At 47.5% G+C, this 20,687-nt stretch overlaps 1 protein-coding gene across 5 annotated transcripts in view; it reads left to right on the top strand.

Annotated features, from left to right (window-relative positions):
• Window positions 1–12,768: 12,768 nt before the first annotated feature.
• The window catches only part of RBM19 (RNA binding motif protein 19), a 176,820-nt gene continuing 168,901 nt past the window's right edge, over window positions 12,769–20,687 (top strand). For 4 of the 5 annotated variants that reach the window (XM_049865129.1, XM_049865131.1, XM_049865130.1 and 1 more), the window contains exons 1-6: window positions 12,769–12,888; window positions 13,435–13,617; window positions 16,329–16,448; window positions 16,643–16,681; window positions 16,984–17,176; window positions 20,285–20,553. In XM_049865129.1, coding sequence (XP_049721086.1) covers window positions 12,853–12,888; window positions 13,435–13,617; window positions 16,329–16,448; window positions 16,643–16,681; window positions 16,984–17,176; window positions 20,285–20,553 — 840 coding nt within the window. In that variant the 5' untranslated portion in view covers window positions 12,769–12,852. The remainder of the gene's footprint in view (window positions 12,889–13,434; window positions 13,618–16,328; window positions 16,449–16,642; window positions 16,682–16,983; window positions 17,177–20,284; window positions 20,554–20,687) is intronic. The other variant, XM_049865132.1, reaches the window with a different exon arrangement.

Genomic DNA, 20,687 nt, shown 5'->3' with positions numbered 1-20,687 from the left:
TCTTGGAGAGGGCTTTGATCCCTGGCAGCTGTGTATGTGTGAGTGAGGCCGAATCCCAGGGCCAGAGAGAGCCTGGAAAGAAGCCTGGCCAGGGCTCTCTCATGACCTCTGGCCTTGGCAATTTCACCCCAATGTGCTGTACTTGGAGGCAGAACCCTGAGCAAAAGCCTGAGCTCCAAAGCCATAGAGTCCTGAGTTCAAATCCCGGCTCTCCCACTTTCCAGCTGGGTGGCCATGGGCAAATCACTCAACCTCTCTGGGCATCACTTTCCTCATCTGTAAAATGGGCATAACAAGAGATTCTGAAGCCAGTAATCTGCACTGGAGTAAACGGGATCATGCATGTTAAGCAGGTAGGATAAGGTAACCATCAGTAGCCTCTGAGCTGACTCCAACTCATGGCACCCCCATGTGTGTCAGGGTAGAACTGCACTCCCTAGGGCTTTCAGTGGCTGATTTTTTTTTAAAGTAGATCTCCAGGTCCGTCTTCTGAGGCACCTCTGGGTAGACTCAAACCTCCAACCTTCCCATTAGCAGCTGAGTGTGTTAACCATGTGTGCCACCCAGCGTAGGAATGTAACAAAAATAAACAATTTTTTTGGCTCTGCTTGCAACAAACGGCAGCATAACATTTAATTAAAAGCACAGGGTGAACAGGATAGTGCCTGGCTACATTACCAAACATTTCGATCAATGATTCTATAGAAGACTCCTGATCAAAAGGAGAAAATACAGAAGAGAATTTCAAATTCGCATGGACTCTAGACTTTCTGGAGTCATGGAGGCTGGATGAACCCCTGAAACTATTGCCCTGAAACAATCTTTAGAACTTAAACCAAAAATATCCCCTGATGTCTTCTTAAAATCAAACAACAGGGTAGCTTAACTAGTAAAAAAGGTCTGCCATGAACATTTTGCTCTCTTAAGAACTATCTATATGGGATCAAATTAACAACAGCAACTTGAAAGACTAGACAGGAACCTTAGGAGGCAGTCAGTTTGTGTTAATGGGGGAGGAACAACTCAGAGAAGGAGGGTGAGAATGGTTGCTTAACTTTAAGAATGTAATCAAGGTCACTGAATTGTACACATAGAAACTGTTGGACTGGTATATGTTCTGCTTTGTATATTCTCTACAACAACGACAAAAATAAAATTATTTAAAAAAAGAACTTGACCAAGACAAAGTCATAGAAGCTAGACACATCCGAACACCTTGAGGGACTGAGTTACTGGGGCTGAGGTCTGGGGACCGTGGTCTCAGGGGACATCTAGATCAACTGGCATAACATAGTCATAAACAAAATGGTCTACATCCTACTTTGGTGAGTAGTATTTGGGGTCTTAAAAGTTTGTGAGCAGCCATCTAAGATACATTTATTGGTCCCAGCATGTTTGCAGCAAAGAAAACCAAAGGTACAATAAAAATATCAGTCCGAAGGACTAACAGACCACATGAACCACAGCCTCCACCAGCCTGAGCCCAGAAGAACTAGATGGTGCCCGGCTACTACCACCAACCGCTCTGACAGGGATCACAACAGAGGGTCCCGGGCAGAGCAGGAGAAAAATGTAGAAAAAAATTCAAATTCACACACACACACACAAAAAAAAGACCAGACTTACTGGTTGGACAGAGACTGGAGGAACCCCCCAGGATTATGGCCCTCAGACATCCTGCTAACTAACAACTGAAGCCATTCCCAAAGTCCACCTTTCAACCAAAGATTAGACAGGCCTATAAAACAAACAATAACACACGTGAGGAACGTGCTTCTTAGAGCAACCAAGTATACGAGACCAAATGGGCAACACCTGCCCAAAAGCAAAGATGAGAAGGCAGGAAGGGACAGGAAAACTGGATGAATGGACGTGGGTGATCCCCAGGGTGGAAAAGGGGAGAGTGATGACACATGTTGGGGATTGCAACCAATGTTGCGAAACAATTTGTGTATAAGATCTTTGGATGAAAAACTAATTTGTGCTGTAAACTTTCACCTAAAACACAATAAAACTTAAAGAAAAAAGAAAACCCTAGAGAGCGCAGTTCTAATCTCACAAGCATGGGGTCACCATGAACAGGAGTTGACTAGATGGCAAATGGTAATATCAATAGGGTTGTCAGCAGCAGCAGCGTGCCTGCCAGTGTGACCACGAGCCTTGGCCCCATGTCTCTGAGCAGATTCTCATCAGAGAGTGATAATAACTCCTACCTCCCAGAGTTAAGGAGGGAGCTCCCATGAGGAAGAACCCAGCACTGTGGACAGATGGTGTGATTGACCATGGATAAGCCACTTCTATTCTTTGGGCCTCGTTGTTGTTGGGTGCCATTGAGTCAATTCTGACTCATAGTGACCCCATGTTCAACAGAAAGGAACACTGCCCAGTCCTGCACCATCCCCACAATCATTGCTGTGTTTGAGCCCGTTTTTGCAGCCACTGTGTCAATCCATCTTGTTGAGAGTCTTCCTTTTTTTTTTGCTGACCTTTGGGCCTTAGAGTTATGGAATGTGTATCATTCTGTAGATTGAGAGTGATTGACTTTGAGATGAGAGACCACAACTGACCCAAGGGAAACCCTGGTGGCGTAGTGGTTAAGTGCTACGGCTGCTAACCAAAAGGTAGGCAATTCAAATCCACCAGGCACTCCTTGGAAACTCTATGGGGCAGTTCTACTCTGTCTTATAGGGTCGCTATGAATCAGAGCCGACTTGATGGAGTGGGTTTGGTTTTGGTTTTATGCATGCATTCGTGTAGGTATGTATGTACGTATTGGTTTACAGAATTAAACCAAAATTATTAGTTTCCGACATTGAAAAACTATTAAAGGTCATGTAAAATCGTATCTGAATTTCTGGCTTGAAACATCAGAAGGTCTGTCAACACTGGACCTATTCACGTGGCAGCCACTCATACCCACCGCCATTGTGTCAATTCCAACTCATAGCGGCAACCATAGGACAGAGTAGAGCTGCCCCATAGGGTATCCAAGGCTGTCATCTTTATGGAAGGAGGCTGTCACATCTTTCTTGAGTGGAGCAACTGGTGGGTTCGAACTGCCGACCTTTCATTTAGCAGTCAAGCATTCAACCAGTGCACCACCAGGGCTCCTTTTCCATGTGGCAGCACCCCTGTGCAAATGAGTATATGTAGGTGGGGGAGGTGGTGAGCAATTTTACAGTCTGTGAGTACCAGAGCCACAGGTTTTGATCTTACACACATGCTCACACATTTTAGAAAATTATTATGTATTAGGAGCCCTGGCGTCTATGAGTCAGAATCGACTCGACAGCGACAGGTTTTTTGTTGCTGCAGTGGGTAAGCACTTGGTTGCTAACCAAAAGGTCAGTGGTTCAAACTCACCAGCTGTTCTGAGGGAGAAGGATATGGCAGCCTGCTTCTATAAAGATTACAGCCTTGGAAACACTATGCGGCACTTTTACTCTGTCCTATGGGGTCGCTACGAGTCAGAATCGATTTGACAGCGACGCAGTTGGGTTTTGTTGTTCTTGTTATGCTTGCATAAGTAATATCTGCAAACAAAGTGAAATGCTAAACAGATACACAAAGATATCTCCCTCCCACCTGGGTCTCCTCCCCAGAGAGAGCGGTGGCTGATCCCTTATGTTGAATTGGGAGGTGGTCCCTGGAGGCTGGTGGGGGAATGGTGAGGGGAGACAGGGATAAGAGGGAAGACACTGCCTGTCAATGAATGTGTCACTGTGGCCGCTTCACCATGGGCACAGCAGGGACAGTGCCTGGGGCCCTGAAATTTTCAAACCAGTCGCCATGGAGTCACCCGGACTCATGGCAACCCCATGTGTGTCGAAGTGGAACTGTGATCCATAGGGTTTCTGATGGCTGGTTTTTCAGAAGTAGCTTGTCAGGTCTTTGTTACCCAAAACCCGTTGCCATCGAGTTGATTCTGACTCCTAGCGGCCCTATTGGACAGAGTTGAAGTACGCGACAAGGTTTCCAAGGCTGTAATCTTTATGAAAGCAGCCTGCCACATCTTCCTCCCTTGGAGCGGCTGGTGGGTTCGAACCTCCGAGCTTTGGATTAGTAGCCAAGCACTTAACCACTGTTCCCTGAGGGCTCCTCAGGCCTTTCTTAGGGATGCATAAAATGTTTAAATTTTAATTTCTCTTCAAGTCAGATGGAGAAAAATGAATAATAATGAATCTATAACTTCATGGATCCAGCCTAGGTTATATTCATCTTTATATCAACACAGTCATAAACTATAACTCTCTGTCTCTCACCCTTAGGAACTGAGGCCTCCCAGCCATCAGCCGTCACTCACTACAACCACTCATGTGAGTGAGGAGCCTTCAAAGAGCTCCAATCCCAGCCACGGAGACTTCTGGCTGAGACATCGTGGGGACACAGCCATCCTCCTCCTCAGTCCTGTGCTGTGTCCGAATTCCCGACCCACACAGACCCATAAGCATCATCAGTGGACATTTTAAACCCCTAGGTTTTGGTATGATTTTTTATGCTGCCTTAATAACCAGAAAAAGATAAACAAGATGAGTATCAACCCCATTTTGCAGATGAGAAAACTGAGACCCAGAGAAGTGGAGTGACTTTCCCAAAATCACACAGCTGGCTAATGGCTGACTGGTGGTTGGAACCTGGAGGTTTGAGTCTAGGGATTTGCCTCCATGGCACCACCTTGATATCTCAGTGGAGAGAACACTGAGCTAAATCCTCAGACCATCGACCAGCTCAGAAAGGTGGAGTCATTTTCCCAAGGTTGCACAGCTTCCAAGTTTAGTCACTGGTTGTTGAACCCAGATATTAAGTTGCCAAACCAAATGGTCCAGCTGTAAGCCTCGCTGACTCCACTGGGCCAGGAGGCCGGCTTCCCCTCTGGGGTGGAGAAGGCAGGCTTTTCTGCGGGGTTGGGATTTCAGGAGACTCTTCCCATGCCAGGGCAGCAAGTACTGACTCTGCCGAGCAATGGAGCTACTGCCCCAGCCTCCCTGTGCTCTCACCCTACAGCCTCTGAACAGAGCTTGGAGGCTTCATTCTCAGGCTCAAAGACATTGCAGCAGGTCACTGATTCTCTCCTCCTTGTCCCAAGAGGGACCTGACCTGAAGGAGAGCCCAGAGATGAGGACCGAGGTGTAGTTGGTGATGGATTCCGATTCACAGTGACCTCGTTTGACAGAACAGAACTGCCCCATAGGGTTTCCTGGGCTGTGATCTTTACTGGAGCAGATTGCCAGGCCTTTCTTTCATGGGGCTGCCGAGTGAGTTCGAACCACCAACCTTTTGATTAGCAGCTGAACACTCAATCGTTTAGGTAATAAGAAACGAGCACTGCACTCTGAGCCTGACCTGAGTGGATACAGCCAAGTGGCTCTGTACCCTCTGGCTGGATTTGACCAATGGGGATCTCCAAAAGAAGATGGAAGGAAGGTGAATGTTGGCTTGAAATCTTTTCCGCCAGCTTTCTCCTTGTGCCTAGGGAGGCTGACCCGCAGGGAACACATCACCCAGGGCTCCTTATCCTCCACGTTCCCAGTAGGTTCAGCCAATGGGAAGCCTTGACAGGTGATCACATGGTGGGAGAAGGGATTCGTCCCTGTCCCCCACGCCCAGCCTGGGCACCACCAGAGGCTGCGTCTCTCCCTGCCCACAGCCTCTCTAAGTAGCCCCTCCTCCAGCCCCTCCCCCTGCCCCTCTCAGCCTGGAGTGGTAATACTTCTGTATTAGTTTCCTGTGATACAGAGCTCGGCTGCTGAAAGACAGTACACAGTACTGGGGAGGTCAGCACAGCTTGACCACGGCAAAGTCATGGAAGCTTCACAGACAAACTCCCTGAGGGACCAAATACTGGGCTGAGGGCTGGGAACCATGGTCTCAGGGGACATCTAGCTCAATTGGCATAACAGTTTACAAAGAAAATGTTCTACATCCTACGTTGGTGAGTAGCGTCTGGGGTCTTAAAAGCTTGTGAGTGGCCATCTAGGATACTCCACTGGTCCCAACCTGTCTGGGAAAGATTAGTCCAAAGGACTAATGGACCACAACTACCATGGCCTCCATCAGACTGAGTCGAGCCCAACTAGACGGCATCCAGCTACCACCACTGCCTGCTCTGACAGGGATCACAATAGAGGGTCCCGGACAGAGCTGGAGAAAAATGTAGAACAAAATTCTAACTCACATAAAAAAAGATCAGACTTGCTGGTCTGATAGAGACTGAAGAAACCCTGAGAATGTGGCCCCAGATACCGTTTTAACTCAGTACTGCAGTCACTCCTGAGGTTCACCCTTCAGCCAAAGATTAGACGGGCCCACAAAACAAACAATAATACACGTGGCTCAACCATGTATACGAGACTAAATGGGCACACCAGCCCAGGGCAAGGACAAGAAGGCAGGAGGGGACAGGAAAGCTGGACAAATGGAAATGAGGAACCCAAGGTCAAGAAGGGGAGAGTGTTGACACGTCGCCGGCTTGGCAACCAATGTAACAAAATACATGTATTAATTGTTTAATGAGAAAGCAATTTGCTCTGTAAACTTTCACCTAAAGCACACAATTAAAAAAAAAAAAAAAAGATTACAGTTTTGGAAACCTTATGGGGAAGTTCTGCTCTTCTAATCAACTCGAGGGCACCCAACAACAGCATCCTGCATCAGGCTAGACTGGGCGCCTGACTCTGGGGTTGTCCAAACGTCCTTTAAACTTTCAGCTCTGCACGAAAAGCTTCAAAGCTTTTCCTTGTTGCAGCGCCTCTGCATGGGTTTATACATGATGCTCTGGTGCCCTCTGCTGGTAAATCTCTAGAATTGCAGGCAGCTTTTCTTGGCGGCACAAAGATCGGGGGAGCAAAGTTCTCTCTCACTCAATAAACTCACTCAATAAGGACGATGAAAAAACGGGATGGATGATTGTGGAACACGACTGGCATTTAGCAAGAGCATTAGGAGACAAAAATGCGAAACCAGCGAAGAGGCCTTAAGCTGACCCTGAACATCCAATGAGTGGCTTCTACAAGAAGCTGGATAGAATAGCAGACAGAGTGTGGGCTCTTAAGCCTTGGCCAGTACTTCCTGGCTGAGAGATCTCAGGTAAGTGATCTCAGGTACCTCTCTGGGCTTCTGTTTCCTCATCTGTAAAATGAGGTTAATAATTGTAAGTACAAACACTGGGTTACTGTGAGGTTCAAATTAGTCCATCTGAAACCAGTGCCAGGCATGTCAAAATATGATTTTCTTGTTATCAGTGGCACATCTTTCTCCTGTGGAATCGCTCGTGGCTTTGAACTGCTGACTTTTCAGTTAGCAGTCGATTGCTTTAACCACTGCACCACTAGGGCTCCTTCTGACACGGAGAGGTGCTCGTTAAAAATATGAATAAATAGATGAGTGAATGAATAAACATGTTTGCGTCTGTGCAGCAGAGCTCTCTCTGGTTGAACTAGGACCAAATTTGGTGACAATCTGTATCAGAGTTCTCCAGAAACAGCACCAATAGAGTACACATACGTATATGTGTGTGCGTATACGTATCCACATATACACACATATATATTAAGAGCTACGGCTGCTAACCATAAAGGTTGGCAGTTCAAATTCACCAGTTGCTCCTTGGCAAACCTATGGGGAAGTTCTACTCTATCCTATAGGGTCTCTATAAGTCAGAATCAACTCAACGGCAACAGGTTTGGTTTATAAGTATGCAAGAACATTAGGAAATAAAAATGCAATAAATAAATAGATCCATTGCCATGGAGTTGATTCCAGTCATGGCAACCTCACGTGTTAGAGAGTAAAACTGCTCCATAGAGTTTTCGTGGCTGTCATCTTTATAGAAGCAGATCGCCAGGCTTTTCTTCTGTGGGGCTGCTGGGTGGGTTTGAACTGCCAACGTTCAGGCTAGTAGTAGAGCACCAATCATTTGCACCACCCAGGCACCAGATGTACAAGGCTAACCATTACTCCATCTCAGAGCCAGTGGTATGTCCCACTAACAGATGTCCCATGATATAAGGACTTGGTGCTCGAATAAATTTGGGGCCCACTGTGTAAAACAGGGGTCCTGACAGGAGGGCTTTTCAGAGACTTTAATGTCCTGGGGTGTGCTGAGAGTTTGTGGGGATGGGTTATGATGGGCAGCCTTTTCTCCAGTTCTTTAACAACTTTTCTCCACCCTCCTTGAAAGAAGACCTGTAGACACCTGGCTGGATGCTGTTCCACAAACCGCAATCTGGGAAATGCAAACCCTACAGATCACAACAGAACATTGTCTGAGAAAGCACCGGAAGATGAGCCCCTAGATCAAAAGGCCCTCAAAATACACAGAGGCCGCAACCATGGACTCAAGCATACCAACGATGGCAAGGATGGTGCAGGACTGGGCAACGTTTCGTTCTGTTGTACATGGGGTCACCATGAGTCGGAGCTGATAATTTGTTATAGCATCGATAGGAAACTCATACAGTGGCTGCTTAGGCCAGCGTGGTAGTGGTGGAGGTGTGGAAAGACCACGTTTTGGGCAAATATTTAGGAGCTGGGGCTGCCAGAACTTGCTAATGGATTAGACACGGGGGATGAGTGGAGAGCAGGCTCAAGCATTACTCCAGGTTTCCGGCCGGAGCAGCCAGGTGGACATTGGTGCCATTCATTGAGAGTAGGAGGACCTGATGTGCAGAGATAAATGAAGGGTTCCGTTTCCTCTCCTCCCTCCGTCCTGTCTCTTTGCACCCCTCCAGGCCCTCTCCCCACCTCTAGCCTGTTCCCCGGGTAAGAAATCAATTCCCTCAGGGACCCAGCCTCAGCCCCTCACAGCCCCCAGTGCAATCGAGAAGGCAGCCTCTATGGAGCTGGCTTAGTCATCATTTTGTTAGTTGCCATCCAGTCAATTCCAACTCATGGCGACCCCTTGTGTTACAGAGTAGAACTGCTCCATAGCGTTTTCTTGACTGCAAGTTTTATGGAAGCAGGTCACTAGTACTTTCTTCCTCGGTGCCGCTAGGTGGGTTTGAACCGCCAACCTTTAGGTTAGTAGTCAAGTGCAAGCCATCTGTGCCACCCAGAGACCTAGACCTGGCTTAGACCTGTCGGAATTTTTTGTTTTATCCCTGAATGTAATCAGAGAGGCCAGTCTGGTGGGGTCCAGGTGGCCCTGGATTGTATTTTGCTGCAAGGAAAAGGAGACAGATGGGAAGGCAGGAGAGCAGGGAGACTATTTATTAAATGCGCAGGGGTATACGGGCCTGTGAGCAGTCCCTCCTGCCCCCACATGTGGCAACCATATTTTCCAGCCCAGCATAGGGACATGGCGATTGGCAAAGGAAACGCCATTTTCTCTTCATGCCTTTGAAAACCTTCTGATTTGTGAATTTCTTTAATGGAGGTTGCATTTAGTTGTAGATTTTAATAAAGGTAGTCCATGGAAATAATAAAATCAAAGGACATGGGACCAGGACAGGCTGGGAACCCACAGCTGCCCTCTCATAAAAGGCTAGGATCACAGAGCTAGCTCATAAAGCCTGCCCCAGCCCGTCCGAACCAGGGTCACACCGCACGGAAACCAGCACCCCCCCGTCATTTAATTAAAGAGCACTTTCATTAAAAAAAAAAAAAAACCCAAACCCATTGTCATCAAGTTGACTGCAACTCATAGTGACCCTATAGGACAGAGTAGAACTGCTCCATAGGGCTTCCAAGGCACAGCTGGTGGATTCAAACTACTGATTTTTTTTTTTTTTTTTTGGTTAACAGCTGAGCTCTTCACCACTGTGCCACCAGGGCTCTGAGCACTTTTATACGTATCAATAAATATCTGTTGAATGAAAGAATGGCTTTGAAGCACAGTGACCCCTTAAGTCATGGACCTGGCCTTGAGGGTACATTTTTACTTCAGGGCGTGTGTATGAGATTTTAAAATCCGTGTGTGGGTCAGTTTTAATTGAGTGGACACTCTACATAAGACCTGGCAAGGAAGGAATTGATCCCGAGTAACCTAGTAGAAAGCGAATCCCTGTGTGTTGGGTTGAATAGCGTTCCCAAATGAACTATGTCCATGTCCTAACTCCTGGGACCTGGGAGTGTAACCTTATTTGGAAAAAGGGTCTTCACAAATGTCACTAAGTGAAGAAAGAGACCATCTTGGATGTAGGGTGAGTCTTAAATCCAATGATGTTATCATCTGCCTTTGAGTCCGTCCTCGACTCCTGGCGACCCCATGGACAATAGAATGACATGCTGCCTGGTCCTGCATCAGCCCCATGATAGGGTGTGGATTGGACTGTTGTGATCCATAGGGTTTCCACTGGCTGATTTTTGGAAGTAGATCGCCAGGCCTCTCTTCCTAGTTTGTCTTAGTTTGGAAGCTCCGCAGAAATCTGTTTGGCATCATAGCAACACAAGCCTCTACTGAGAAGTGGTGGCTGCACATGAGGGGCGTTGGCTGGGAGTCGAACCCAGGTTTCTCACATGGAAAACGAAAATTCTCCCACTGAGCCACCAGTGCCCTCAGATCCAATGACAGATGTTCTTCTAAGAGAAAGGCAGAGGGAGATTTGATTCAGACACCAGAGAGAAGAAGGCCACGTGAAGACCAAGCCAGAGACTAGAGGGATGCAGCCACAAGCCAAGGAATTCCTAGAGCCACCAAAAGCTGGGAGAGACAAGGAAGGACCTTCCCCTAGAGTCTCTGGAAGAGGGCATGATGCTGTTGACACCCTGAATTCAGATTCTAGCCTCCAGAGCTGTAAGAGAATACAGTTCTATTGTTTTCAAATACCCAGTTTGTGGTAAATTGTTAAGCAGCCTTAACACAATGCCTACTGCAGCACTATTCACAACAGCAAAAGGCAGAAACAAAATAAATGTCCATCAACAGTGGAATGTTGTTTGGTGCCGAGTCAGCGGCGACTCATAGCGATCCCATGTACAACAGAAAGAAACACTGCCCGGTCCTGTGCCATCCTCACAATTGTTGCTATGCTTGAGCCCATTGTTGCAGCCACTGTGTCAATCCACCTCATTGAGGGTCTTCCTCGTTTTCCCTGACCCTCTCCTTTACAAAGCATGATGTCCTTCTCCAGGGACTGGTCCCTCCTGATAACACGTCCCAAGTATATGAGACGTTGTCTCGCCATCCTCGCTTCTAGGGAGCATTCTGGCCATACTTCTTCCAAGACAGATTTGTTCATTCTTCTGGAAGTCCATGGTATATTCAAAATTCTTCACCAACACAGTTGAATGGGTGAACAAATTGTGGTATATCCACACCATGGAGTACTATTCAGCCATAAACAGAAGTGAAGTTGGGTACAGCCTACTACGAGGATGAACCTGGAAAACATTATGCTGAGTGCAATAAGCCAGACACAAAAGGACAAATATTGTATGATCCATTTATATAAAATATCTAGAACATACAAATACATAGAAAGTAGTTTAGTGGTTACCAGGGGCTGGGGGGTCTGGGGGGGTTGTTGCTTAAACGGTGACAGGGCTGCTGTTTCTGGTGGTGGAAAGCTCTGAAAACAAATAGTGCTGATGGTTGCACAATGTTGTGTCATTAATGTCACTGGATTTTACACTTGAAAATGGTTAAAATGGCAAATATCATGCTGTGTATATTCTACCGTGGTAAAATAAACGCATAACAAGACATCATTTCACCGCCATGGTTGTTATTAGATGCTATCAAGTAGATTTCGACTCATAGAGACCCTATGTGACAGAGTAGAACTGCCCCATAGGGTTTTCTGGGCTATAGTCTTCATGGGTGCAGATCTTTCTCCAACAGAGGCACTGGGTGGGTTCCAACCACCAACCTTTTGGTTAGAAACCGAGCACTTAACCACTGTGCAACCAAGGCTCCTTGGATAATCCAGTTAGCTCTATCTTACAGAAGAACACAAAACCGCTCAAAAACAAAACAAAACAAAAAACCATTGCCGTCAAATGGATTCTGTCTGATAGAGACTGTAAAACCACAAGGTTTCCAAGAAGCACCTGGTGGATTCCAGCTGCTGACCTTTTCGTTAGCAGCCCAAGCTCTTAGCCACTACGCCATCAGGAACCAAACCAAACCCAGTGCCATCAAGTTGATTCCGACTCATAGTGACCCTACAAGACAGAGTAGAACTGCCCCATAGAGTTTCCAAGGAGCGCCTGATAGATTTGAACCAACTCTTTGGTTAGCAGCCATAGCACTTAACCACTACGCCACCAGGGTTTCCACACCATCAGAGTTTCCCAAAGTTAGCTCACATAGGTTAATTTTGCCACGATCTAGCTAGAAGGTGGCTGGCTGGGATTTAAAAACTCAGCCGGGCTGCAGCATTCAGGTTGTGGGGTTGGAGTCCAATAAGTCCTCATTGCAGTCTTAAGTGCCAGCCCCAGTCCAAATCCCACGCTTTCTGCTTAATAGGCAACTTTGAGCAAGTCGCTTTACTTGTCTGAGTCCCAGTTTGCTCAACTTCAGAAAAGGAGTGGTTATATCCAATACGCTGTTTTAGAATTTAATAATAAAATACAGAAGGCACGAGAAGGCAAGTTCCCCGTTTAAGCAACGCTGGAACACCTTGAGTCACCCACGCGCAGTCCCTCCCGCCAATATTAGAAACTGGCGCCCCCTACCGATCGCTGCAGCCTTGGGGTCTCCAGGATCCGCTAAACGGTCTGCGCCTGCGCAGAAAGAGAGGCCTGTGACTAGCTTCTTGGGGCGTGACTTCCTTTGGTTTGGCCACGCCTACTTCCGGTTAGTGTGCCGTAGATCCGGGCCAAGTGACTTCCTTCCGGGTCACCCAATATGGCGGCGCCCAGAGCGACAGCGTGAATGTTGTGCCAGATTCAGAGCAGTGGGAACCGTGCGCCATGTCACGACTGATCGTGAAAAACCTCCCGAATGGGGTGAGTGTAAAGCCTGGACTTGGGGTATGAAAATGAAGCCAGCCGGGCATTGGGACAGCGGTGTCGGTTGAGGAAAATTGGGCTCCCGCTCTGGGGCAGGACTCCGGGGGGAATTCTCCACCCAAAAGGGATGGGACCCTCGGCTTATCCCCGTTTGCCAATCAGAGAGAGATAGTGCGTACTCAGAATCTTAATTCTAATTCTCATTTCCGTCTTTTGATAGACTCGATAACTTTAGGGCAAGTAGGAGTCCTGGTGGCCAGTGGTTAAGCGCTCGGCTGCTAACAGATAGGTCGGCGGTTCGAATCCTTCAGCTGCTCCACCGGAGAAAAATGTGGTAGTCTCCTTCCTTAAAGATTACAGCCTTGGAAACCTTATGGGGCAGTTATTCGTTTCATTAATGAAGAAATCAAGACTCAGAATGACTGCTATCTTATCTACTACTCTAGGGGCGCCCTTGGGGAATTTTGCAGCCTCACGGCTCCATCCCATTTTGTCCCCTTATTCCCATTTCCTCCCTCGTTGTCACCCCTTTTTCTGTCTTAGATGAAAGAGGAGCGTTTCAGGCAGCTGTTCTCCTCCTTTGGCACGCTGACAGACTGCAGCCTGAAGTTCACCAAAGATGGCAAGTTCCGGAAGTTTGGCTTTATTGGCTTCAAGTCTGAGGAAGAGGCCCAGACAGCACTGAACCATTTCAACAAGAGTTTTATCGACACATCCCGGATCACGGTGAGTCCGCTCAGGTCTCAACCTTGCCTGCCTACTCAAGGTGACGCTACTTGATACTACACTCAACGTTTGGGCCCAAAGGACTGCCCCTTTTCAGACCGTGACTTCTTGGGTCATTGATATTAGTGGTTCGCAAACTTTCATAGGCAGAAGAATTGTGTAGAGAGCTTGTTAAAACAATGTCCTGGATTCCCATCCCCAGAGATTCTGCTGCGGGGAGGTGGGGTGGGCAAGAATGTGTATCTCTAACAAGCCAACAGGTGATGCCGATGCTACTGGTCCAAGGACCATATTTTGAGAACCGCTGGTCTGTATCATTCGTTGACTCACCTGTTCAGCAAGCACTGAATGAGTGCCCGATGTATGCCATGGAGTTGATTCCGACTCATAGTGACCCTATAGGACAAAGTAGAACTGCCCTGTAGAGTTTCCAAAAAGTGCCTGGTAGATTTGAACTGCAGACATTTTGGTCCATATGATAGGTATTGGGAATTCAGAGGAGGGGGTGATACACTTGACCCCTGTCCTCATGGAGCTAGCAGCCTGTGGGGACAGCAGGGTACTTTAGCTCAGTGTTGTCAGTGCTGTGATGGGGGAAGCACAGGAGGCCCCCAGCCTAGCCAGGGATGTAGCCAGGAAGGCTTTCTGGAGGAGGAGGGCCCACCTGGGTCACTCGTGTCTATTTAACGACTTAGTGAAACATCTATACACACTGTGTAAAAAGCAGATTATGGGGAAGTATGTGTCATGTGATCACATTTCGACAGTCGTATCTAGAGGGATAAGTGGATAGATTTTTACCAAGATACAGTTTTTCACTGATTTTTCCTTGTTTTTCACTGATTTCGTATTTGCAAATTGCGTACTCCCTAAAATTTACTGGGTAACCCCAAAATCAGTACTCACAGCTCTTTCTGGGTCATTTGCAGACTTTCACAGAGCAGTGAAAAACTTGAGTTGCCCAACACACATGCTCTAAGCTGAGGTTGAAGAAGGTGATTCTCTACCTTTTTGTTTCAGCTCTCATGCTGTAAACAAGCGTCCTTCTTGTGCTATATTTAGTGCCATGTTTTTCACATTTTTGTGCTTTTTTTTTGGTGATTTTGCTGTTTAAGATAACCCTGAGCTTAGTGCTAAAGTGCTGTCTATGGTTCCTAAGCGCAAGAAGGCTGTGATTGTGTCCTACAAAGAAAACACGTGTGTTAGATAAGAGTTGTTCAGGGTGGGATGAAGTGCTGTTGGCTGTGAGTTCAATGTTATGGAATCAACAAACCAAAAAACCCAGTTCTGTTGTGTTGATTCTGACTCATAGCGACGGAATCAATAATGTATATCGAATAAGGCATCTAAACAGAAACACGCTTAAAACAAGGTTATGTGTTGATCAGCTGGCAAAAATGTTGTGACCGGAGGCTTGCAACCGATCAGTTCACAGAAATGTTGTAACTCTATTTCCCTGGAAGCAGTGGTTCATGATTTGTTAATTCAGAATTTGTGGCAACTTTATAGAACATAACTACCATTGAATCAATTGTATTAATAATTCCTCTTGCTAGGTGATATGAACTGGGGTAATTTTTTTTTTTTTTAATTTTTTTGTTTTTCTTTATTGTTTGAGTTGTGTACACTGAGCACATACTGCTATTATAGAAGTAACAGAACTATGTGGAAAATCTGCACAAAAGGGGTATAGCAAGATGGCAGCCCCTTCCCTACAGGAAATGATTGATCAACTAGTGCCCAGCCTTTGATTGTGGCCTGGAGTGGCTTGTGTGTGAGCGCCAACTGCAGGCTTCCCAGCAAGATCAGCTCTCACAGAGATCATCTTAAAGGAGTGTTGATGCAGATAAGAGCTAGGGAGATGTATCAGCTCAGACTTAGTACTCAACACCCATCATGCCCCAGGTGGTCAGCACATTTTTCTCGTTACCCTAGAGTTGTTGTCTCGTGCCAGGTGAGCTCACCTCATGGGAATTAGAATAACCCTGACAGCCGTTTGTGCAGCCTTGCCCTGTGCCAGACCCTGGCTGAGCACATTGCCCAGGTCACCCCATTTCATCCTCACAGCCAGCCTTTGGAATAGACCTTGAAGGATTTGAATTCCAGAGCCAGACTCCCTGAGTTCCAGTCCCTTTCTGTCACTTACCACCTGGGTAATGTAGGGCAAGTTACCTAACTTTTCTCTACTTCCGTTTCCTGTTGTGAAAAGGGGCATAACTCTCATTCCTTTCTTTGTTGTGAGGCTCAGGGAATCAGTGCAGGTAAAGCACTTAAGTCAGTTCCTGGAACATGTAATTTCTTAATAAATGTTAGCACTTATAACGGCTTCAAGGTGGGGAAAAGCCAAGGTTTGGGAAAAAAACCTGTTGCCGTTCAGTCAATTCCGACTCCTGGCCACCCTTCATGTCAGAGTTGAACTGTGCTCTATGGGGTTCTCAGTGGCTGATTTTTCTGAAATAGATTGCCAGGCCTTTCTTCCGGGGCATCTCTGGGTAGACTTGAACCGCCAGCCTTTAGGTTAGCGGCTGAGCACCTTAAACATTTGTACCACCCAGGGACTCCAAGCCAAGGTTAAGGGGAGATAAGTCATTTGTTTCAACTAGTTGAGGGTGATTGTCACGTTAAAATGCCCTAGCTTGCAGCTGCTGAAGTGCAGCCCCAGGCCTGGGTACAGGGGCCTATCTGACTGTCACTCCCTCTTTCCTGTGCAGGTGGAGTTCTGCAAGTCGTTTGGGGACCCGACAAGGCCCCGAGCCTGGAGCAAGCATGCCCAGAAACCAAGCCAGCCCAAGCCACCTTCTAAAGACCCCATTTCCCCAGAAACGAAGCAAGTACGTCAGAGGTCACCCCAGCCTATCGTCAACAGGGTGGTCACTGCCCTGGGAGAGACGGGCAGTGAAGCGGGAATGTTCTGAGACTCCACCTCTGATAGTTCCGGGATGTGGGCCCTCCCAGGGCAAGGCAGCTCCATCCTCCTTCTCCCTTACCCTGTGTGTCCCTCACAGTCTCTGCCTTCTCTTTGCAGGACAATAAGAAGAAAAAGGTCGCCAGTGAACTGGAGAAGGTGAGTTTGCCCTGCGGACGAGAAGGGCCCCCAGGGGCAGTCCTGGGAGGGCGCACAGGCCGGATGACGGGGGCTGGCCCAGGTACACAAAGTACCTCTTGTCCTCCTGCCTCCCTGAGCCTTCTTGTCTGGGGAAGAACCCTCTCTGCCTCCTCAGAGCCCAGCTGACCCCGAGGTTGGGGGGTGAGCTTGGAGGATGCCTTCCTCTTCCGAGCGTTAGAAAGATCTAGGCCTTCCCTCAACTTCTTTCCCGGTTCTCCCTTGTTCCCTGCTCCCCTGCTGCCTCCGCTCCTGTCCACCAGCTGAAGGGAGACACTGAATTCCGGGAGTTCCTGTCAGTCCACCAGAAGCGGACGCAGGCTGCCACGTGGGCAAACGATGCTGTGGACACTGAGCCAGTGAAAGGGAAGAGCAAGCCGGCCAGCGACTACCTGAACTTCGACTCAGACTCAGGGCAGGAGAGTGAGGAGGAGGGGCCCGGTGAAGGCCCAGAAGGTGAGGGCATCCGCGTGCCTGAGCGTGACCCCCTGCATGGGCCTGTGTGTGTATGTGGGCCTGAGTGGGCCACCAGGCTGCCATATTTGAGGCCCCTCGATGCCAGACACTGGGGCACAGGGAGCTAGTCACTGCCCTCGAGGTCCGCCCCGTGGGGGTGATGGTCTCCTGTAGGTCGCGCTGCCTTGACTCATCCTGTTCACTTCATTCATTCATTTAATCACTCAATTAGTATTTATTGAGCACCATCGTATGTCAGGCACTGTTTTAGGCACTGAGGATATAATGGTGAATGAAAGACAAAAGAATTCCTGCCCCCGAGGAGCTGTCATTCCAGAGAGGAGAGATAAACAAATTAATGAAGTTCACGATTGAGAATATTGAAAATATTACGTCCTGACAAGTGCTGCAGAGAAAAAGCCGGAGGGACGCTAGGAGAGCTATCAGAGAAGGCCTCAGTGAGGAGGTGGCCCTTGAGCAAATGCCTCAAGGTGCAGAAGTGAAGCCTGGTCCTCAGAAGGGGCTCAGGTGGTGGGGAGATTGCAGGGAGGCAAGCAATTGCAGAGCGAGAGGCACTGGGGTCAGGTTTGGGAACCGATTCTAGATTAGAGCCGAAAGAATCTGATTTTTTTTTTCCCACTTTTAAAAAAAATTTTACTGTGAAATATGCATGAGAAAACATACACCATCTCATCCGTTTTCACGTGCACAATGCAGTGACGCTGATTACGTCCTTCAAAAGTTGTGCAGCCGCTCTCGCTATCCTTTTCCAAACATTCCGCCCCCACTGAGAATGTGAATTGAACGTGAGTCACGCCTGCTAACACTTCTGCGTTAAGCTGAGATCCAAAGGCCTCCTGGGATTTAGCGAGACACAGGAAGGGAGGGGGAAGGGCAAGGTGCAGGGGAGAGGGACAGGGGACAGTGCTGTGTGCTGCAGGAACACTGTGTGGTCCAGGATGGCCCGAGCAGCGCGCAGCGAAGCTGGAAGGAGAAGCCAGAGTCGGGCCTGGCGGCCTTAGGAGAAGGAGTTTGGGTTTGGTTCTGGAAGCATCTGGTAACTACTGTAGGGCTTTCGTTTTATTTTTAAATAATATTTTCTTGTGTTTTCGGTGAGGGTTTACACAGCAGTTTAGGTTCCCATTGAACAGTTTCTGTGCAGATTGTTCAGTGACGTTGGTTATAGTTTTCACGATGTATGAACATTCTCGTTTCCATTCTGGTTGTTCCGTTTCCAGTACTCTAGTTTCCCTGTCTCCTTACCCTTTCATCTTTTTGTTTATTATTGTTTTTATCGTGCTTTAAGTGAAGGTTTACAAATCAAGTCAATCTTTCATACAAAAATTTATATATACTTTGCTATGTATTCGTAACTGCTCTCTCCATAATGAAATAACCCACTCCTTCCTTCCAATCTCTCTTTTCATGTTCATTCCACCAGCTTCTAACCCCCTCTGCCCTCTCATCTCCCCTCCAGATAGGTGATGCCAACATAGTCTCAAGTGCGTACTTGATCCAAGAAGCTCATTCTTCACCAGCATCTTTTTCTATCCCATTGTCCAGTCCAATCCCTGTCTGAAGAGTTGGCTTTGGCAATGGCTCCCTAACGGAAGGTCTGGAGGCCTTCTAGTCTCAGTCAGACCATTAAGTCTGGTCTTTTTATGAGAATTTGGGGTCTGCATCCCACTGCTCCCTGCTCCCTCAGGGGTTCTCTGTTGTGTTCCCTGTCAGGGCAGTCATCGGTTGTAGCCGGGCACCCTTTAGTTCTTCTGGTCTCAGGCTGATGTAGTCTCTGGTTTATGTGGCCCTTTCTGTCTCTTGGGCTCATAATTACCTTGTGTCCTTGATGTTCTTCATTCTCCTTTTGTCCAGGTGGGTTGAGACCAGTCAACACATCTTAGATGGCCGCTTACTAGCGTTTAAGACCCCAGATGCCGCTCTCCAAAGTAGGATGCAGAATGTTTTCTTAATAGATTTTATTATGCCAATTGACTTAGATGTTTCCTGAAACCATGGTCCCCAAACCCCCGCCCCTGCTGCACTGGCCTTCGAAGCATTCAGTTTATTCAGGAAACTTCTTTGCTTTTGGTTTAGTCCAATTATGCTGACCTCCCCTGTATTGCGTGCTGTCTTTCCCTTCACCTAAAGTAGGTCTTATCTACTATCTAATTAGTGAATGCCCGTCTCCCACTCCCCTCCCTCCCCCCTCTCCTAACCACAAAAGAATGTTTTCTTCTCAGTTTAAACTGTATCTCAAGTTCTTATAGTAGTGGTCTTATACAATATTTGTCCTTTTGCAACTGACTAATTTCACTCAGCATAATGCCTTCCAGATTCCTCCACGTTATGAAATGTTTCACAGATTCACCACTGTTCTTTATCGATGTGTAGTATTCCATTGTGTGAATATACCATAATTTATTTATCCATTCATCCGTTGATGGGCATCTTGGTTGCTTCCATCTTTTTGCATTGTAAACAGTGAACATGGGTGTACATGTATCTGTTCGTGTAAAGGCTCTTATTTCTCTAGGACATATTCCAAGGAGTGGGATTTACCCTTTCATCTTTGCTTTAGAGTGATTGTTGACCATTTGGTCTCATGTAGATGATTTTTTTTTTTTAAAGTAAGCACAGTAGTTATAGACGTTGTTCTGTATTTTATGCGCCAGTATGTTATTTAGCTAAAGGGCGGCCTTGGGATAGTTCCAATTGAGAGTTTAAAGAGTATCTCAAAGCAGTAGTCTCTGGGAGTGCTCTAGTCTCAACCAGTCCAGTAAGTCTGGACATTTTAAGAATTTGAGTTCTGTTCTACATTTTTCTCCCGTTCTATCAGAATCCGCCTACTGTGGCCCTGATCAGAGCAGCTGGTAGTGGTAGCCGGGCACCATCTAGTTCTTCTGATCCACCAAAGGATTTTTATCATGGAGTGACAATCCTACATGTACTCAAGATACTTAACCCCTTCCCTGAATTACAGGGATTTGTTAGATGAGCTGGTTGGGAATGTTGAAGGGGACAATGCAGTACTGTCCTTGGGAGAAAGGCTGGGGCCTGCCCCGACCTGCTCATGCCCATCACTGACTCCCAGTCTCCCTGTGTTTCCAGCAGAGGAAGACCTCACACCAAAGGCAGCTGTGCAGAAGGAGCTGTCAGACATGGATTACCTGAAATCCAAGATGGTAAAGGCTGAGTTGTCGTCTTCCTCCTCCGAGGAGGAGAGTGAAGATGAAGCAGTGAACTGTGAGGAAGGCAGCGAGGATGAGGGTGAGGCTTCCTCTGCCACCCCAGCCCAGCCTGAAATAGAGAGGAAGGGGGCTGGCCACGAGCACGGGGCCCCGTCTGGGAAGGAGCAACCACTGGAAGCCAGAGCTGAGGTATGTGGGGCGAGGGTGCGCCCTGAAGATTTGGGAGGTAGTGGGGAGGAGGTACTGCTGTATTTCCCCAGGCTCCTCTTGTCTGTCGGGCTTGGAAGGCAGAGGAGATAATAGCTCTGCAGTCCCCAGTCCGG

Source organism: Elephas maximus, chromosome 22 (assembly GCF_024166365.1).
Source record: "Elephas maximus indicus isolate mEleMax1 chromosome 22, mEleMax1 primary haplotype, whole genome shotgun sequence".
Taxonomy (NCBI): domain Eukaryota; kingdom Metazoa; phylum Chordata; class Mammalia; order Proboscidea; family Elephantidae; genus Elephas; species Elephas maximus.
This window is presented reverse-complemented; position numbering and strand designations above follow the sequence as displayed.